We start from the raw sequence: 21,775 nt of genomic DNA, 5'->3' as shown, positions 1-21,775 counted from the left end.
TTTTTTTTCTCAGTAATCATTTTCTTTAGCTCAGCCACTCGTTTCCACTTCCTTGGATTGTAAAGCAGTTAACACAACTTTGCCCCTACAGAGGTGCCTTCAGTCAGAGGGGATAAGTCTTCCATGGTTCAAATTCTAAAACGTATTGTCCTGAGCAAAATTCTTGAGACAGATACACAGCTAAAAGGAGAGAATGTAGAAAGATACTTTCACTATTAAGATAAAACCAGAAAAAGTCTGCTGGGAAATGGAACATCTAGTTACCATGCGTACAAAACTGGCAAATCAAAGCCACACTCCACAATGGTGGTGACTGACAGGGATTTGAATTTGGATAATGAGGGTGTATTTGCATCTGAAATCTGTTAACCAGTGGGGGGGGGGGGATGTTTAACAAAACGGCTACCAATTTTTTTGGTTTTTGTCAGAAAGAAAAAAATGTGTATGGGGTGTATGGATGTGTGTATGGATACATAAAAATACATTTGTTAAAACATAAATAAGTATATACATCTCCATGAAGTGAAAAAATCTCATCTGCACATCTTCATCTGAACTGTAGCTGTTTATATTACACAATCATGACCATATTCATACAGTCATAATTAGATTCTATAATTATAACTTCAGTGCAACAGCAAGTCACATGTGAACTAGGAAACAGGAAAGGCCTCACTGGGGCACTGTAGTCCCACAGGTATAGAAATTTTGTAAACAATACCCATAAAACCCATGTGCAGCATTCAGTGACACTTCAACACTCTACTTTTACCCACATCCCTATTCATTTATCTAAATCCCAGTCCTTCCAGTCCTGCTTCCACGGGGCAGCGAGTCTCAGACATTCTGCTAACTGGCCGGAGCCAGAAACCCTAACTACGCCTACTCCAATCCTGAGCCCTCACTCCCATCCAAGACGTCCTTGAGGCTCCATCCCACCTCGTGGGCAGCCTACTGTCCTTGGATTCCCCAAGGCCTTAAAACCCTTTTTGTCCACTAAGCATGAAGGCGGATCAATTTGCTGTCTCTCGCTGGGTCTCCAGCAGCTCCCAGGTCGACAATCCAGACCACTAGCACACAAGTCCCCAAATGATAAGTGACCCAATTTTACATGTTGATTTGCCTGTTTCCCTCTCTTTTAATCTGTTGCACTGCAGGCAGAAGGAAACATTTCAATGTTTCAATCTAAGCAAACAATACTTTCAAAAGGATTGCTGGGTGAAAATTTATGTTAAAATGCTGCCCTTTTCCAAACTCTGAGATTGACCTAAACTATGGACAGTGAGATGGGAAAATAAATCTGCAGTTAATTCAATTGCTCTAGTAAAAAATCTAGTGACCTAGAACAAAGACTATGTTTTAGCATTCTTTTTTAAAATTTTTTTGTTATTTATTTTGAGAGAGACAGAGACATTGCAAGTCCAGGAGTGGCAGAGAGAGAGGGAGAGAGAATCCCAAGCAAACTCCGCACTCCCAGAGCAGAGCCCAGTGCGGGGCACTAACCTACAAAACTGTGAAATCATGAACTGAGCCAAAACCAAGAGCTGGGCACTCAACCAACTACACCACCCAGGCGCCCGAGGTTTCATCACATTAATTGTTTCCACTGTGAAACACAAACATAGGAAATATCATTTCGCCTCCATTTTAAGACTCTACTGATTATAAGTTACATTATTACATTAAAAACAACTTTTCACAGTGAAAAAAACACTGCTTACAGTAAATATAATCATTGAATATGAATTTCAGAAGTGTTAAATTGTGAAATAAAAATATGGTAACTTTTCAATGGAAAAAAAGTATATTTTTACAAACATGACAATATGTTTTGCTGTTTTACAAATTTGCAAATATGTTTGCTAGTTTAAAAAGCAACTAAATTAGGGGCGCCTTGGTGGCTCAGTCAGTTAAGCAGCCAGCTTCAGCTCAGGTCATGATCATGCCAACCGTGAGTTTGAGCCCCATGTCAGGCTCTGTGCTGACAGCTCGGAGCCTGGAGTCTGTGTCAGATTCTGTGTCTCCCTCTCTCTCTGTCCCTCCCCCACTTACGCTCTGTCTCTGTCTCTTGAAAATGAATAAACGTTAAAAAAAATCAAATAAAAAAATAGAGCAACAACATTAAACAAAAAAATGTAAATGCCCAATAAGGAAAGAGTTAAATAGAAACAATTATATGCTCTTGATCAGGTAATAAGATCAGGTAATAAAATTATGCCAAGTAACATAAACAAAACATAAAATATAAGTATCCACTGACCACCAATATGTCAAAATTAACCTAAGTTCATCAAAATTAGAATGGCTTAGAGATGAAAATATTGGGTGCCTTCTGGAAAGAGAAATGTGTACCTGAAAGCATATCCTATTGTACCTTTTAAATTCTGAATCATAAAATGTATTAACTACTCAAAAACAAAAAATAGAAAAAAATAATGAGAAATAGAACTGGTCTTAGGAACTGACTTCTTTTTTAGACTAGGTCCTCTCTCACACATTCTTCCCAATTATAAATTTGGTAATTTATGTATGTTAAATGCATTTTAAAAACGAGTTAGCACTAGTTATCTGTGGATCCAAAACTTTAAAGAGGCTTATCTATCAATGTAGATATGAACATCAAACAATCTAACCAAATATAGTTAGTAATCTGAAATAACAGACACCAAGATATATAAAAGTTCAAATTAAATTATGATGATACAGGTATACAGTCTTAAACGAACACAGTCTCGTTTGACATCCTGCTACTCCTTGTACTGATGCTTACATTAGACATAACACTATTCCATACAATACCTTTGAGGAATTTGTTTCACTCACCATATCACCAAAATTAACTTCTAAACTTCTAATTGCTAAATTTCCCCCTTCAAATTTGCTGCTTATTTTTATATAGAGAGGCAAGCATTGATATTAAAATTGTTTTAGAAGCTTTCATCTTTCAGTACTAACTTGTCATTTCTTTGTTCTAGAATTGAATTACAAATGACACAACAAAAGAGAACACTCATTATGAATGAAGGTTATCTATATATAACAGAAATAGAAAGAATGCAAACACATTCAATCTTATGTCACATAAATTTTTTCTTAATGAGAAAATAAACCAACTAAAGTGGACAACAAAAGTCAGGAGAAAAAGGATGGAATACTGAGATGTCACCAAGCCTCTCATGTGCCTGAGGCCAAGCGGCTACACACAGGATCAGGCCTGCTCAACCTCCTGCCCTCACAATCCTGCCCCAAGGGCAGAATCCACAAGGGGGGGGGGCAAGTCTCCAGTTTACTTTCTTCTTTGATCTGTTTTCTCCTGTAGTTTGGAACTATTTCCCTCCAACCACAATCTGAACAATTCATTGTAAAGTCTTTCCTTACAGAGACTGATGAAAATCTAATTTCAATTTAAGGCCACACCAGGAACTTGAGCAGATGTACAAACTATGTGCATTTAAAATAGCCAAACAAATGAAAATCACAGTCACCAGGACTGACTCCAGAAGAATAGGAACAGACAGTGACTCTGTCTCATACACCATCAACCAAACATTCTTAGATATTTTATAAAGCAATGGGAAATGTTAATGGTTCTTTCTAAGATAGCCTAGGACCATGATAACTTAAGACTAAACTACAATTTGCTGATTGCTGAGTCACTAATATTGCGAGGATGTTAGGATATGAATAGATAAAACTACACATACTTCTAACAAAAGTAAAGGAAGACTCAAAATATCTGTGAACCTATCATGGGCCTCTCTGACATAAATATATATGGACTTTGAACTTGTAAGCATTTGTATGTGTGTTCACATAAATATGCAAGCATCAAGTTGGGAGCACACGGATTTGTGGGATGGGAGACGGAGAGACTGTTTCCAAACAACTCTTCAGAGATGTGCAAACTCAGCTTGCTGAGGACAACACAGTATAAGGAACTGGCTAGCTACAAATCTTGGTCCTAGAGTCAGTAAATGCTCCAACTAACAAATGGGCCTCTCGGTGCACCTACTGTTGTGTGCACACATGGGCTGAGGGAAGAAGCATGGAAGAGTGGAAAGCTTCTAGGTTTGCTGACCTACACTATCAATGACTTTGTAACCTTGGATAGGTCATAACCCTCCCATTCCTTGGGTTTTTAATATGACAAAAGGGATCCCTCCAACTGCCCGATATACCTCACGGAGCTCTTGTGTACCAATGTCAGAGCACTGTGCAGACTGAAAGCAAGATATCAAGGAAAGGGACATGTTCTTCAGGAGGCATGTTCACACAGGGCTAAAAACATCTGCAACACAGTGAGATTACACTAGCCTTCTGCTGAAAAATAAATACATCCTGAGTTGTATGACTTCTACCCATGCAGAAGTCTACATTCCCTGAAAGAGTGAATGTAATCAGGCAGGTAAGTGCTCTAGTTAGAGTTTAAACATAAAAACAGGTACTTACTGGCGAGATGTTTAAACACTACATATAGGTCAGTCTATTTAGATTGTTAAACTTTCTGCATTTTTGACTTAGAAAGACATTAATTTCTTCCCATTTAAATTTATAGACTGGTCTAAGAAACTCTACGTAATCTTTTCTTTGAAAAAAACCACAGAGTAGACAGGTCAACATGGTGGTATAAGAAAATCCAGAACACACCAAATCTACAACTACATATAGAACAATTCTCTCTGAAAAAGACCTGAAAACTAGCTCAACAGCTCCTCCAAAATGGATTAAAAGGTTAAATGGAAACAGATAGAGATGCAGTATTGCCAAAAATTCCACCCACGTTGGGGTGACCCACAAGCAAGAGCGAACATACAAATATAGAGTGTATCCCTGAGGAGCAACAGGTTTGAGCCCCATATCAGGTACCCCAACCCTTGGGACCAGTACTAGACAGACAAGTTCCCAAAATGTCTGGCTTTAAAAACCAGTGAGGCTCATTTCCAGGAGACCCAAGGGCTGAAGGAAACAAGAAGCCCCTCTTTTGAAGGGCTTGTGCACACATGCACTCACTCTGGGACCCGTGTAAAAGCAGCAGCTCAAAGGACACCTAGACCATCCATGAAAGAGATTCAATGGCTAGACATAAGGTCTGGAAGGACAAGGGTCTGCTAGAATCCTCTCTGGGGAAAAGGGTGTGGACAGATACAACTGTGCACTCTTCTGCTTGCTAGTGCTGGCACTGGTAGGTATCAGTTTTGCATTCGTCTTCTCCTTGCTAGCACCACTTGCCCTGACCCTGCACTATCCTGCAGCTTTGCCCCGCTAAATCTAGTGGGCAGCCCTACTCCAGGCCTGCTCTCTCCCATTGCCCCAGTCCTGCAAAACCTGGCAAGTGAGCTTGCCCTGGCCCAGCCCTCTCCTGTGGCCCTGCCAGAGCAAGTGGGTACAAGCAGTCTGCACAGGAGATGCCCCTTGACAAACATCTGGCTCTGGTGGTCAAGAGGCCTGCATTTCTGGGGTCTATGGGACTGAAACAATTGGAGAGAGACTTCTTGACAGGCTACCATCCCGAGGTACACAGGCAGCAGACAGAAACACACCCCCAGTCTTCCTGTGAACACTTCTTCAAGACGGGAAGAGAGAGCTGTTTTGCCTAATATAAAGAAACAAACAGAGAGAGCCAAACAAACTGAGGAAATACAGGAATGTGTTCTAAATGAAATAACAAGATAAAACTCCAGGAAAAAATAACTAATTAAAGAAAAAATCTTAATGAAATGGAAAGAAATCACTTACCTGATAAAAAGTTCAAAGTAATGGTCATAAAGATGCTCACCAATCTTGGGAGAATAGATGAAGAAAGAGGTCTTCAATAAAGAGACTGATAATATAAGAAAGCACAAAAAAGAAGTCACAGAGCTGGAAAACACATTAACTGAATTGAAAAATAAACTAGATGGATTCAACAGCAGACCATCCAGATGAAGCAGAAGAAAGGATATATGACCTGGAAGACAGGGCAGTAGAACTCACCCAAACAGAGAGGCAAAAAGAAAAAAAGGGAAGATAGCTTAAGGGATCCAAAGGACAACATCAAGCAGAACAAAATTCTAGAAGGAGAAAAGAGAGAGAAAGAGACATAACTTATTTGAAGAAATAATGGCTAAACACTTTCCTAATGAGGGGAAGGAAACAGACACCCAGATCTAGGAAGCTCAGAGAGTTCCAAATCACATGAACCCAATGAGATTCAAACCAACAGACACTATAATTAAAATCTCAAAGTTAAAGAGAGACTCTTAAAGGCAGCAAGAGAAAAAAATAGCTTGTTATATAGAAAGAAGTTCCATGAAACTATTAGCAGATTTTTCAACAGAAACTTTGGAGGCCAGAAGGGAATGGCAATGATACATTCAGTGCTGAAAGCAAAATCTTTCAACTAAGAATACTCTAGCTGGCAAGATTATCATTCAGAGGGGCGCCTGGGTGGCTCAGTTGGTTAAGTGTCCAACTTCAGCTCAGGTCATGATCTCACAGTTTGTGGGTTCGAGCCCCACATTGGGCTCTGTGCTGAACACTTGCTCAGAGACTGGAGCCTGCTTTGGATTCTGTGTCTCTTTCTCTCTCTGCCCCTCCTCCGCTCACGTTCTCTCCGACTCTGTCTCTCAAAAATAAATAAATGTTAAAAAAAATTTTTTTTAAAGCATCATTCAGAATTGAAGGAGAGGTAAAGTTTTCCAGACAAGCAAAAACTACAGGTGCTCATCACTACTAAACTGGCCTAAAAGTAAATGTTAATGGGACCTCTTAAGCGAAAAAGAAAGGGCAGTGGTTAGTAACAAGATAACATTTGAAAGTAAAAATCATAACAGTAAAGGTAAATATATAGCAAAGGTAGTAGACTAGTGACTTATAAAGCTAGCATGAAGGTTAAAAGATAAAAACAGTAAAGCTACTACAATGATTAGTTAAGGTATAAACAGAATAAAAAGATGTAAAATGTGACATCAAAAACATAAAATTTTAGGTGAGGGTAGTAAAAACATAAAATTTTAGAATGACTTCAAACATAACTTGCTATCAACGTAAAATAGACTAGTTTAGGGGCACCTGTGTGGCTCAGTCTGGTAAGCATCCAACTTTGGCTCAAGTCATGATCTTGTAGTTCACGAGTTCAAGCCCCAGGTCAGGCTCTGTGCTGACAGCTCAGAGCCTGGAGTCTGCTTTGAATGCTGTGTCTCCTCTCTCTCTGCCCTTCGCCCACTCACACTGTCTGTCTCTCTCTCAAAAATAAGCATTAAAAAATAAAAAATATAGACTAGTATACAGACAGCCTGATATACATAAAGCCTTATGGTAATCACAAAGCAAAAACCTACAGTAGATACACAAAAAATAATGAAAATGAAATCTAAACATAACACTAAAGAAAGGCATCAAACTACAAGAAGAGACATAAAGAGAAGAAAGGAATAGAAGGTCACTACAAAACAGCCAGAAAACAATTAATAAAATGTCAATAAGCACATATCTACCTGTAATTACTTTAAACATAAATGGACTAAATTCTTCAACCAAAAGACACAGAGAAGCTGAATGGATTAAAAAAAAAACAAAGAAACAAAACCAAAAACCAAGACCCATCTATATGCTGCTTACCAGAGATTCATCTCAAATGTAAGGACACACAAAGACTGAAAATGAAGGGATAGAAAAAGATGTTTCATGCAAATGGAAACCAAAAGAAAGCTGGGATGGCTATACTTATCAGATGAAACGAACTTTAAAACACTGCTAATCAAGCAAATATAGGCATTACATAATGATAAAAGAGTCAATACAGCAAGAATATATAACATCTGTAAATATTTATGCACTCAATATAGAAGTACTTAAATATGTAAAGGAAATATTAACAGATCCAAAGGGAGAAATCAACAACAATACAGTAATTGTAGGGGACTCTAATTCCCCACTTACATTAATAGATAGATCACCTCGACAGAAAATAAAAATGGAAAAATCAGCCTTAAAGAACACATTAGACCAAATGGACCTATTAAACTATATATAGAACATTCCACCAAGAAGGGGCACCTGGGTGGCTCAGTTGGTTACGTGTCCAACTTGGGCTCAGGTCATGATCTCACAGCTTGTGAGTTTAAGCCCTGCATCAGGCTCTGTGCTGACAGCTCAGAGCCTGGAGCCTCCTTCCGATTCTGTGTCTCCCTCCCTCTCTCTCTCTCTCTCTCTTTGCCCTTCCCAGGCGCAATCTCTCTCTCAAAAATAAATAAAACAGGGGTGCCTGGGTAGCTCAGTCAGTTGAGCATCTGGCTTCAGCTCAGGTCATGATCTCACGGTTCATGGGTTCAATCCCTGCATCAGGCTCCGTGCTGACAGCTAGCCCAGAGCCTGGAGCCTACTTCAGATTCTGTGTCTTCCTCTCTCTCTGACCCTCCCCTGCTCACACTGTGTGTGTGTGTGTGTGTGTGTGTGTGTGTGTGTGTGTGTGTGTGTCTCTCTCAAAAATAAATAAAACATTTAAAATATTTTAAAAAATAAATAAATAATTAAAAAAAAAAGAACATCCCACCAAGAAGGAGCAGAACATACATTCTTCTCAAGTACATACAGAACATTCTCTAAGATAGATCGCAAGTTAGGCCACGAACCAATCTCAATAAATTTAAGAAGACTGAAATCCTATCAAGCATCTTTTCAGACCACAATAGTAGAAAACTGGAAATCAATCACATAAAAAGAAAAAAGAAAAAAATCACAAAGATGTGGAGATTTAACAACTTGCTACTGAGCAACCATTAGGTCAACAAAGAAATCATAGTGGTACTGACCTACCTCAAAACACAAAAATAATCTCAAATAAACAATCTAACATTATACCTAAAGGAACTAGGAACAAATGAAACTCAAAGCCAGAAGAAGAAAGGAAATAATACATATTAGGGCAGAAATAAATAAGATTAAAAAGAAAATAGAAAAGATCAATGAAACTACAAGCTGGTTCTTTGAAAAGATAAGTAAAATTGATAAATCTTTAGCTACATTAATGAAAGAAAAAAGAGAGAGGGCCTGAATAAATAAAATTAGAAATAAAAGACAGGAAGTTACACGAAGGGGCACACGCACCCCAATGTTTATAGCAGTACTATCAATAATAGCCAAAGTATGGAAAGAGCCCAAATGCCCATCGACTGATGAATGGATAAAGAAGATGGTGTGTGTGTGTGTGTGTGTATGTATATATATATATATATATATATATATATGCAATGGAATATTACTCAGTGATCAAAAAGAATGAAATCTTGCCGTTTGCAACAACATGGATGGACCTAGAGTGTATCAGACTAAGCAAAATTAATCAGAGAAAGACAAATGTCTAATGATTTCACTCATTTGTGGAATTTAAAAATCAAAACAGATGAACACAGGGGAAGAGGAGTAAAAATAAGATAAAACCAGAGAGGGAGATAAACCATAAGAGACTCTTAAAAACAGAGAACAAACTGAAGGTTGCTGGCAAGGTGCTGAGTAGGGGAAAAGGGGAAGGGCTAAATGGACAATGGGCATTAAGGAGGGCATTTGTTGGGATGAGCACTAGATGTTATATGTAAGTGATGAATCACTAAATTCTATTCCTGAAATAATTATTACACTGTATGTTAGCTAACTTGGATTTAAATTAAAAAAAATTTTTTTAAGACAGGAAGTAACAAGTGATAACAAAGAAATACAAAGGGATCATAAAAGACTACTATGAGCAATTATATGCCAACATTGGACAACCCTGAAAAATTGGATAAATTCCTAAAAACATACAATATTCAGTATTTCAAGACTGAATAATGAAAAAGCAGAAAATGTGAATAGACTGATTACTAGAAGAAAACTGACTTGGTAATCAAAAATCTCCCAACAAACAGAAGTCCAGAACCAGATGGTTTCACTGTGAATTCTACGTAACATTTAAAGAAGAGTTAATACCTATCCTTCTCTAAGTCTTCCAAAAAGCTGAAAAGGACGGAATGCTTCAAAACTCATCTTATGAGACCAGCATTATCCTGATACCAAACACCAAACAAGAACACCACAAAAAAAGAAAATTACAGGCCCAAACCCCTGATGAACATAGATGTAAAAATCCCTAACAAAATATTAGTAAACCAAATTCAAAAATACATTAAGAAAATCATACACCATGATCAAGTGGGATTTATTCCAGGATGTAAGGATGATTTAACATCTGCAAATCAGTCATTGTGATACACCACATTAACAAAATGAAAGCTAAAAATCACATGATCATCTCAATAGATGCAGAAAAAGCATCTGGCAAAATTCAGCATCCATTTATGACAAACCCACAACTAACATGAGACTCAATGGTGAAAAAACTGAAAGCATTTCCCAGTTCCTCTAAGATCAGGAACAAGAGAAGGATGCTTGCTCTCACCACTTTTATTTAACATAAAATCGAAAATCTCAGCCAGAGAAATTAGGCAAGGAAAAAGGACAAAAGGAATCCAGTTTGGAAAGGAAAAAGTAAAGCTCATCAATTGCAAATAACATGATTTTATATACTTAAAAACCCTAAAGACCCCCAAAATAACAGTTAAACAAATACAATAAAGTTGCAGAATCAATGTACAAAAACCTGTTGTGTTTTTACACACTAACAATGAACTATCAGAGAAGTGTCAAGAAAACAATTCCATTTACAATTGCATCAAAATTTTTAAAATAACTCGGAATAAATTTAACTAAGGAAGTCAAAGACCTGTATGTGAAAAATTACATTGATAAAAGTTTTTCTTTTATCCTGTGCTTATGGCCTAGAAGAATTAACATTGCTAAAATGTCTGTAGTACCCAAAGCAATCTATAGATTCATTTCAATCCCATGGCATCTTCACAGAAACGGAGCAAACAATCCTAAAATTTATATGGAACCACAAAAGGTCTTGAGTAGCCAAAGCAATCTTGAGAACGAAGAGCAATGCTGGAGACCTCAAGGTCCCTGATTTCAAACTATATTTTAAAATGACAGTAATCAAATAAGAAAAACCCATAGCAGTATAGTACTGGCATAAAATATAGAGAATATGGCATAAAACAAAAAGAGAATCCAGAAATAAACCTATGCACATATGGTTAATTACAATAAAAGCAGTAAGAATATGCAATGGGGAAAGGACAGTCTCCTCAATAAAGGGTGCTGGGAAAACTGCACAGCTATGTGCAAAAGAATAAAGCTGCCATCACTGTCCGACCCCAAATACAAAAAGAATTAACTCAAAATGTATCAAAAACTTAAATATAAGAGCAGAAACTATAGAAAAAACTCCTAGAAGACGACACAGGTGGTATGCTCCTTGATATTGCTCTTGGCAATATTGTTTTGGATCTGACTCCAAAGGCAAAGGCGACAAAAGTGAAAATAAACGAGTGGCACTAAATCAAACTAAAAAGCTTTTGCACAGCATAGAAAACCACGAGCAAAAGGAAATGGCAGCCTACTTGAATAGGAGAAGATATCTGCAAATCATATATCCAATAAGGGGTTAATCTCCAAAATATATAAAGCACTCGTACAACTCAATAACAAAAAATCCAATTAAAAAAATGGACAGAGCATCTGAGTAGCATTTTTCCATGAAAAGATGCTCAACATTATTAATCGTCAGAGAAATGTAAATAAAAACCAAAATAAGATATTATCTTATACCTATCAGATTGGCTATTATCAAAAAGATAAAAAATGATAAGTGTTGGTGAGGATACACAGAAAAGGGAACCCTTGTGCACTGCTGGTAGGAATGTAAGTGACACAGCCACTATGGATAACAGTTGGAGTTTTCTCATAAAATTAAAAATAGAACTACCATATGATAAAGCAACATTACTTCAAAGAAAAAGAAAATACTAATTTGAAAAGATATTTGCACCCCCATGTTTATATTGGCTATGCACAATAAGCCAAGATAAACAACCAAGATGTCCACTGATGAATAGGTGATGTATGTATACAACAGGATACAACTCAGGCATTAAAAAAAGCTAAAATCTTGCCATTTGTAGAAACATGGATAAACCTTGAGGAAATTATGTTAAGTGAAGTAAAGCATAGAGGGAAAGGACAGATGATTTCACTTATGTGTGGAATCTAAAACACAAGTAAGTAAAACAAAACTCACAGGTGCAGAGAACAGATTGGTTGGCAGAGGTTAGAGGGGCCGCCAAAATAGATGAGGGTCAAGACACACAAACCTCCAGTCATAAAATAATTAAGTCATGGGGATGTAATGTACAGCATGGTGACTACAGTCAAAAATACAATATTGCATATTATGTAACACAATGATGACAGGGAAACCATACCTTCTGTGGTAATCATTTCACAGTATGTAAAAATATTGAATCATGCTGTACACTAATATGTTATATGGCAATTACACCTTAATTTAAAAACCCACAGATGGGTTACAGACTGGGAAAAATATTCGCAATACAAATATCTGACAAAGGACTACATCCATGATGGATTAAGAACTCCTACAAGTCAATAATAAAAAATTGAAATAACCTAATAAAAAATAAGCAGAAAACTTGAACAGATACTTTACCAAAAAAGATATACAAATAGCCAAAAAACATATTAAAGGATGATCAATGTCTTTAAGCACCAGGGAGATGAAAATTAAAACCACAGTAAGACATCCTTTCACACCAACCTGAATGACTGAAATAAAAAAAAAAACCAGGGGCTCCTGGCTGCCTCAGTCAATAAAGCATGCAACTCTTGATCTCAGAGTTGTAAGTTGGAGCCCCACATTGGGTGTAGAGATTAGTTAAAAAATAACATCTTTGGGGTGTCTGGGTGGCCCAGCGGGTTAAGTGGCCAGCTCTTGATTTCAGCTCAAGTCAACTCATGGTTTGTGAATTCAAACCCTGCATCGGGCTCTCGTTTATAAGCTCAGAACCTGCTTCAGATCCTCTCTCTATTCCCCCCTCTCTCTGCCCCTCCCCTGCTCATGCTCACTCGCCCGCGCGCCCTCTCTCTCTCAAAAATAAATAAATATTAAAAACTACTAAATAAAATAAAGTTTAAAAAGACTAAGAATATCAAATGTTGGTGAGGATGTGGAGTAACAGATACTCATACATTGCTGAGACTATAAAATGGTCCATCCATTTCAAAGAAGCAATTAGCTTCTTGTTAATTTTTTAACATTTATTTATGTTTGAGAGACAGAGAGATCAGGGGAGGGGCAGGAGAAGGGGGAGAGAGAATCCCAAACAGGCTCCATGGTGTGAGCACAGAGGCGGATGAGATCAAACTCATGAACCATGAGATCATGACCTAAGCCAAAATCAAGAATCAGCCACTTAACTGACTGAGCCACCCAGGTGCCCCCAGCAGTTTCTTTCATATTTAACATACCTGCACCCTATTCTACTCTTACTCACCCATGAAAAATGTTGACAAAAAGATTTATACGAGAATGTTTATGGCAGCCTTTTTATAACATATACAAACTGGAAAAAAAAACAACAACAACACTCAAGTGTCCATCAATAGGGGGCGCCTGGATGGCTCAGTCAGTTAAGTGACTGACTTCAGCTCAGGTCATGATCTTGAGGTCTGTGGGATCAAGTAACACCTCGGGCTCTGTGCTGACAGCTCAGAGCCTGAAGCCTGCTTCAGATTCTGTGTCTCCCTCTTTCTCTCTGCCCCTCCACTGCTCGCACTCTGTCTCTCTCTCTCTCTCTCTCTCTCTCTCTCTCTCTCTCTCTCTCTCTCTCAAAACTTAACACACATTAATAATCTTTTTCTAATGGCCATCAACAGAAGAACAAATAAGCAAATTGTGGTCAATTCATATAGTGGATTCATACTCAGTAAAATTAAAAACAAAAACTACTGATACACAATAATAAGGATGACTCTTAAAAATATGTTTAGCAAAAGAGGCCGGCTATGAAAGGATACATTTTGTATGACTTCATTTATATAAAATATAAAAGGAAACAGAATAGTGGTTGCCTGGGGGAACACAGGAATTGATTAGAAAGAGGAATGAATCAGTTTTCTGGGGTGAAATGTATTATATCTTGAGTGGTGATTTCATGGGTATATATAATTGTTAAAACTCGCTGAGCTGATATCTAAGATCTGTTTATTTTTTGGTGTGTGAGTTATATCTAAGTAAATTATATGTCTATGTGAATATATTCAGCTATGTGCTACGTTTTTATTATATATAACAATATAATTTTTTTAAGTCATTGCAAAGTTGAATGGGCTCACCTAGATTTATTTTGACACATGAAGAGGGTCTGGATTTGATTCTCCAAGAGAGCATTATCAAACAAAAGGAGTTGGTCTTAAAAATCAAAATACTTGGTGCTCACTTTGAAACCTTCAGCATGTATTAGCTATGTGATTTGGGTTAAGACTTTACCTTTCTAAGCTAAGCTTCCTCATTTATTTCACAAGAAGGGACCATGTGCATATTAAAATTAAAGTACTTTGAAAATTCTAAGTTGACATTAAAGTATTATTCTTGCTCACAACAGATTCGTAATTAAGCACTCAATTATATTATGTCTGATACGGACATTTAATATGTGTTTATACACATATGTATGTATTTCTAGGTATACAGAGACCTTCTAACAGAAAAATAAAAACATATGGCCTGATAAGAATGGCTTACCTATAAGAACAATGAGAAAAAACTATTTAAAACCAACTGTTATATATATTACACATACAGCATCTGTAACATATTTACAGGTGACTGTACACACAAATACTGCCCCAGCACCACCTAGAGGGCCAAGCAAGTGTTAAACAGTAAAGGTCAATTTATAGATACAAGAGCTGGCTTCCTTAGTGTAGTGGTTATCGTGTTGACCTCACACACGAAAGGTCCCCAGTTTGATCCCAGGTAGAAACACACTTCTGTTTGTGTGAAAACGCACGTCCACGTAAAACTTTTTATATTAATGTTCACAGCAGCATTCTTCATAAGAGCCACAAAGTAGAAACGATCCAAATGATCAACAACTGATGAATAAACAATATGTGACATATCTACATAATGGAACACTATTCAGCAATATATGAAGACCTGACGCATGATCCATGCTACAAGATGGATAAACCTTGAAAACATTATGCTGAATTAAAAAAAACCCAGACATGAAAAGCCACATGTTTTTCATTCCATTTATATGAAATGTCCAGAACTGGTGAATCTGTAGAGTTGAAAAGTTTATTAATGGCTGCCTAAGACTTGGCAGAGGGGAAGAGGAAAGACTGGTGGGCGATAGCTAGAGAGTACCAGTTTTCTTTCTGGGGTGACAAAAATGTTTGAAAACGGACTTTGGTGATAACTGCACAACTCTGCGGATATACTAAAAACTGCTGCGCTGTATACTTTAAAGTGTGGGAACTGGAGGGTATGAGAATTATATCTTAATAAAGCTGTTGCTTTAAAAATATTCCAGGGGCACCTGGGTGGCTCAGTCGGTAAGGTGGCCAACCTCAACTCAGGTCGTGATCTCACAATCTGTGGGTTCAAGCCCTGTGTCGGGCTCTGTGCTGACAGCTCAGAGCCTGGAGCCTGCTTCCGATTCTGTGTCTCCCTCTCTCTCTCTCTCTGACTCTCCCCCACTCACACTCTGTGTCTCTCTCTCTCATTAATAAATAAAACATTAAAAAAAAATTCCTGAAACATAGCAGGCATTCAATGAATCAAAGAATAAATAAAGAACAAATAAACAGAAACGGATACCAAATATTGCTGCATTTCACTGAGCTTCTGGTTTCTTCAATTCTAGCTGAGAATAATAATGAGAAGATGCCTATAAAATACAAGTCCAGTATGAGAAGCTTAAGAAATGGCAGCTATTATGATGAATTATAATCATAAGCATGTATTTTCTTTGCTGATAAGTAGGAATGAAACAAATCACAATACGAAATTCTACTTTCAAATCACCACAGTAGAATATGATTAGACTTAAGATTAAGTTTTATCTGGTGAGAATGATCAGGAACTACCCTTTCTCTATGAGACGTAAACATGTCCTAACTCTGGTTTTCTTCACAGGAAAAAAGAAACTAAATCCTTCTCAGCCTTGACAGCTTATTGAAGGAGAATGAATAAATGGAAGAATGAATAAATGGAAATATACCAAATATGAATAAATATGGATTTGAAACAAAAGTGGTTTGAATCTTAACTTTACCATTTACTAAGTACTGGATCTCATTTAAGTTTCTTTTCTTCAACTCTAGGTGGAAATGATAATGAAATAGTTAATGCCTATAAAATGTTCGACAGGAAAAGTCCCTATTGCTCATTAGCAATCTTAGCAGATTAGAGCTACATTAGAAGCAAAAACCAGAGGCAATGATAGTAATATTTTAGTTGGGTGACAGGCTTATAGATGCTCATTTTATTATTACTCTTTAGATTTATATAGTGTGTACTCTTTAGTATCAAATATCACATTTTTAAAACAAAACAAACAACAACAAAAAATAAGGTCTAAGGACCAGGTATTTTTATTTCTTGGTCAATTCATTATCTAGTTAATGAATACCATTTTTCCTAGAGGGCAGCAATCAATTTCATAGCAGAATTTCCCTCCCATATACAGGCAACTCAAAGCCTAAGTCCTAGATGATCCTTCTGCTGGGGAAAAAACCTATAAAACCAACACTGACTGCTCAGTTTGAGCCATTTCCTCTGAAATAATCTGCATTAGGTTTACATGTTTCGCATTAGGTTAACACAAGGTAGTCTTTAAAACTGAATGATTTTGGAAAAACATCAGCACTGGTGGCACTGACAGCATTCAGCCAAATACCCACAGGGACACTGCATATTATATCACTGCCACTAGCCAGGATGGCGAGGGCTCTCATGATCAGACTCAACAGATAGCTGCTCTTTCCAGTGTGGTGGCTGTTTGTCAGGTTTCATTAGGAAAAGAGAGCATTCCTATATTCCACAGTCACTGATATTCTTTACACAGCGACTCAATCGTTTTGTTTAAGGCTTTATTCTCTGTTGATATACACAGATCTTTGGGAGAACTGGCAGACTATGCTTTAATAACACTGTATTACACTGTAGTGTAATCGAGTTCATCAGTACAAACTCAATAATTACACATTTTCTTTCCTCCTTGAATGAAGAAGAAATTTAGAAAAAAGAAGGAAGCAGAAAATGTTTGAGGTGAAGAACTGCAGACAGCCTCATCATTCTGCCTACAACCCAACCCTGTCTATTTTTTATGCTGTCAATTTCCAACTAGACAGTCCATCAAAGCTCTCAGAGAGAAGTCACAATTAAAGAAGAAATTTAGAGTGTCAGCACAACCCTAAAGGCACACCAAACTTCAATAGAAATTCCCAAAGTTCAAACCTAGAAACAGGGTCCATGGTAGGAAAAACAAAGGATCCAAATATCTGATTACAGTTTAACCACCTAGGTCACATGTCAGACATGGGAACAGGTCAGTTTCATGGGCAAAAACCTCTGGGTATTACAAATGGAAAGAGAAATAATCAGCTACATGGAACAGAAAGAGCATGACTCAGGAGACTTCTGGCAAATGTACGCATTAGCAGTTGCAAAACTAAGTTAGGAAATTTCTTAACCAAACTAAAACTAATACGACTGAGAAAAAGAAATTTACGATTTATAAACATTCTCTCATGAGAAGAGAAATAATTACAGCATCTAATTAGGGTAAAGGAAAAAGAGAAACTGTATTTTTTGTTATCTGCTTAAACAAACGTCTTATTCTATGTTTGTTATTTGTCCTTCATGAAAAAAAGAAAATTAGCCAAATAGGTGAGTTTTCTCCCTGAGAAGTTCTTCAATAGGAACTTCAGCTGCACAAAGGTGAGGACCAGGTATGTACCAGGCTGACAAATCTCATCAAGAAGAATCCAGAACAGCCCCTCTCTCCGACCCCCAGGGCATCTTCTCTGAATTAAAAGCTGCAAAGGTCACTGACCTTATCACCTCAAGTTCCACAAGCAACTGAGGAGGGTTTAGCCAAGATTGTCAGCCAGTTCAACTGGAAATTATTAAGGGCTTCGGGGACAAAATGGACTGAATAAGTTGTAAATCATGTATTAACAAATTTGAAATGAACACCACAAATAAAATTAGTTGGCTACAAACTTAGATTTGAGAATTGGTCTAAATCCAACATTATACTCACATTTTAAAGATAGAACCCTTTGTGTTCTAATTAAATATAATCTGAATCTCTGCATTCAGAATTAGAATAGCCTTAACATAATTATGGTTGTTTGCTATAACCTCTGGTCCTTAAAGACGGAAAATTATAATTATACCACAATGGTTTACTCAGCCCTACACCTGAAATATAAGAGACCAATTAATCAGTCATCTCACACTTATTTTAAAGTTCCAGACAATATAAATGTATGGGAACTCTACCCACTACTTTATTTTCTATAATATTTAAGAATCATAATTAGAACTTTACAAAGTGTGGAACATAATGTCAGGAGCTTCTAAGAGTTAGAGCTGATAAAAATACTACCTCTTTTCTGCACTTAAAATCAGTTAGATCTTGCATTGAAATTAAAAAGCATTCCTTATCACTGAGAAAATCTTAGAATCCCTTGAGTTCAGAAGGAATGTCACTGAGATATTATATCTAATGTGCAAAAAAGATTAAACAAACATACTTGCCATGAGAAATGCCTAATATTAATACTTACACAACCTCCAGCAAGGATTTCTGCTAAAAGTGGAATGGAGCCATCTCTTCTGGTAAATTTGTCCCGGACAAAATCATTAACCTAATCAGAAAGACAACACAGGTTAACTAGAATTCTCAAAACATTTCATTTTCAAGTTCTCAAAATATTCGTCTCATGATACATTTAAAAATTCAAATATTGGGGCGCTTGGGTGGCTCAGTTGGTTAAGCATTCGGCTTCAGCACTGGTCATGATCTCAGTTTGGAAGTCTGAGCCCTGCATCAGGCTCTCTCTGTCTACACAGAGCCCGCTTCGAATCCTCTGTCCCCCTCTCTCTCTGACCCTCCCCTGCTGGTTTTCTCTCTCTCTCACTCTCTCTCTCTCAATGTAAATAAACTTTTTTTTTAAAGTATTAAATGTCTACATAAAAGTTAAAGTTTTACAAATGTCTCGACAGTGTGCCAATTTCAGCAGTATCACCATTAATTTTTGGCTTAATGATAATCTAAACAAAAGACATAAATTCAATGGGAAAGAAACTTACAGTCAGTTTAATGGCCTTTTCTGGAGCAACCCCTATAAGCTGTGGTATCAGACCTAGGCAAACAGAAAGAAGCATTCATTAACAATACGACTGTACTGAACGTGAACAAACAAACCTAACAAGCAACGGTTTCCCCCATATTATTCACTCATCAAACATTTTAGGGCTTTCATTAAAATATGGGAAAATGGACTATCCTAAAAACTCTGTACGTGTATATAACATTTATGTTAAATATAATGTTACACTTCCTTAAGGCTATAAATCATTTTCTTAAGCATGCATCCTTTAAAGCCTAATTATCTAAAACCTCCCAAAAGTAAGTGAGGAAGGAATGGAGCCCGTGGGTCTTCTCTACCCCTGATCATTACCAATAACAATGGAATCAAACCCCCACACCTTACAACCAACAACATACAAACGTACACAGACACTTTAGAGAAGCCACTGGGAAACCTCTGCAAAGTGTGCTGTTGAACAGACCCAGATTTTGCCACCAATGCTGCTACCTGTGTAATAGCATACAGTGGTTTGGTTATTACAGAACACCAACTTCCGTAATTTTCTCTTTAGAGAAAACCAGAATTCAGTACCATTTATTTTAAAGGAAGCCAAAACTGCAAAGAAAAATGCAGTTTTAAGTATCATTTAATGGATATCTTTTGCAAGCAAAAACATATGCCTGCTACATTCTTATTTACTAATGTATGTCAAACTTAAGACATTTCAAAAGAATCTTCTTAAAACAAAGGAAATCATTATTCTTAGAAAGTTAAATTCCCCAGGCGGGCTGTAAACTGGAAAAGAAAAAATATATAAACAATTCAACATCTGTAGATATTCATAAGGCTCAGCTTTGTAAAGCACACAGATTACTCAAATTGTTGGCATACATATTTTGCATACATTTTTTAAAGATGCTAACAATAAACATTCTATATCCTCTAAATCACCCAGCCAAGAGGGAGTTATGTATGTGTTTGCACACTCACTGCTGATCTTAAGCCTATTTTGAGGATACTGTTGAGTGATTTTCTAGGAGTTGAGAGCCAGCAAGTAATCATACATACAGGCTACTGTCAGTCAAACTGAATTATCAATGACAAACACAAATCTGCACACACCTTTAGTGGATAGCAGATTGATTTAAAAGAATAAATCAGCAGATGGCAGTCTTAACTTTCTAACCTTCATGATTATGAGGCTCTATTACTTTTCATCTAACTTCCATACAACCATGTCAGCATGTGTATTTGTTTTACAACTTGCCTCAATAAGGCTCATGGAATTTTAATAAAGTACTGATTTATGTCACTTTATCACTGTTGACTGCAAAGAAATTCAGGCTAATCTGTCAACAATTTTGTCAATCATCTGACAGAATAATGGACCAGTTCTAAGCAATATATGACAATCTCAATAATCACAGTGTTCACATACAGGACTTCTATAATCTTCTCCCTAATACAAGAGTCTCTCATTTAAAGAACTGATTTTATCAGCTCACATCTTGGATAATGCTAACAATCCCTCCACCTCTCCCCCATCTCCAAACTTGCTACACTGGACTCCTTTAATTAACATGATGTCTCTCCCAAATGAAATTTTCTGTAAGCATCCATCCATTGAGAAGGCTAAACTGTGCAGTATATATGTAGGTTACTTCTGATAGAGAAAAAGTATACCAAAGAGGAAGAAAAATCATTTTTCAACAAAGATGACAAAGGAAAGAAAAACCTTAGCACCACTCAACCCTCATTAAATTCCTCATCAAATAAAATCTAGATATGCAGGGTTTAATACAGCTTAAAATAAGCATTCCCAGGCACAGAGCTACATTCTGGAGAACATGAACCTTCCTCCCGTGGCGTACATGTGATATAGCTGGAATTCAGAGAGGTTAGAGTTCTGAATATTTGAGTAAAATTAACTACATTCATTCTTAGGAACAAGGTATTCAAGCCTACTTTGATTTCACAACCACTCTCTTTTCTTATTCTATATGAAATGCCAATAATGAATATCTTATGACCCTCTCCTTTAACTGTAAGTGTATCAGAGATACGTTTTTCACTTGAATATCTGCAAATAATGCTAACCAAAGGTGTTTTTTTCTCCTGTCCATGAGCATAAGTTTTGTTCAGGTCCAATCCTTCTTTCCAAGGAAGAGGTTCTAGGCCAAATAGTTCAACAGAGCTCAGAGTGAGCTAGGGATTAATGAGACCATGTGTGCAAACAAATAAGTACAGTAAATTACATAAGCGCCCTGAACTTGAGCATGCAGAGAATATTTTCAAAGAATTCCAAGTGGCGCCCAAAGGGATTAAAAAATTAATCTCCTTCCCAAAGGAAACCCTAAATTCTAATGTGAAAACATGTACATGAAAGTCATTCCCTCTCCAAAGGGAACAAGTTCCTACAAAGCTGACGGGGGTGGGGAGAATTCTACAAGGGGTTTTTGCCTCTGATGCTGACAGCGCTGTGCTCAGCCGACTTGATGGTAACATTCTC

The 21,775-nt window shown here is 37.1% G+C and overlaps 1 protein-coding gene across 3 annotated transcripts in view; it reads right to left on the bottom strand.

Annotated features, from left to right (window-relative positions):
* The window catches only part of SLC25A12 (solute carrier family 25 member 12), a 201,543-nt gene that overhangs the window by 8,515 nt on the left and 171,253 nt on the right, over positions 1-21,775 (bottom strand). For all 3 annotated transcript variants that reach the window (XM_029934380.1, XM_029934381.1, XM_029934382.1), the window contains 2 exons: positions 19,265-19,317; positions 18,739-18,819 (listed from right to left, as the gene is read on the bottom strand). In XM_029934380.1, coding sequence (XP_029790240.1) covers positions 18,739-18,819; positions 19,265-19,317 — 134 coding nt within the window. The remainder of the gene's footprint in view (positions 1-18,738; positions 18,820-19,264; positions 19,318-21,775) is intronic.

This window comes from Suricata suricatta, chromosome 3 (assembly GCF_006229205.1).
Source record: "Suricata suricatta isolate VVHF042 chromosome 3, meerkat_22Aug2017_6uvM2_HiC, whole genome shotgun sequence".
NCBI classification, from domain to species: Eukaryota; Metazoa; Chordata; class Mammalia; order Carnivora; family Herpestidae; genus Suricata; species Suricata suricatta.
Note: the sequence above shows the minus strand (reverse complement) of the source record. Positions and strands in the feature narration are given on the sequence as shown.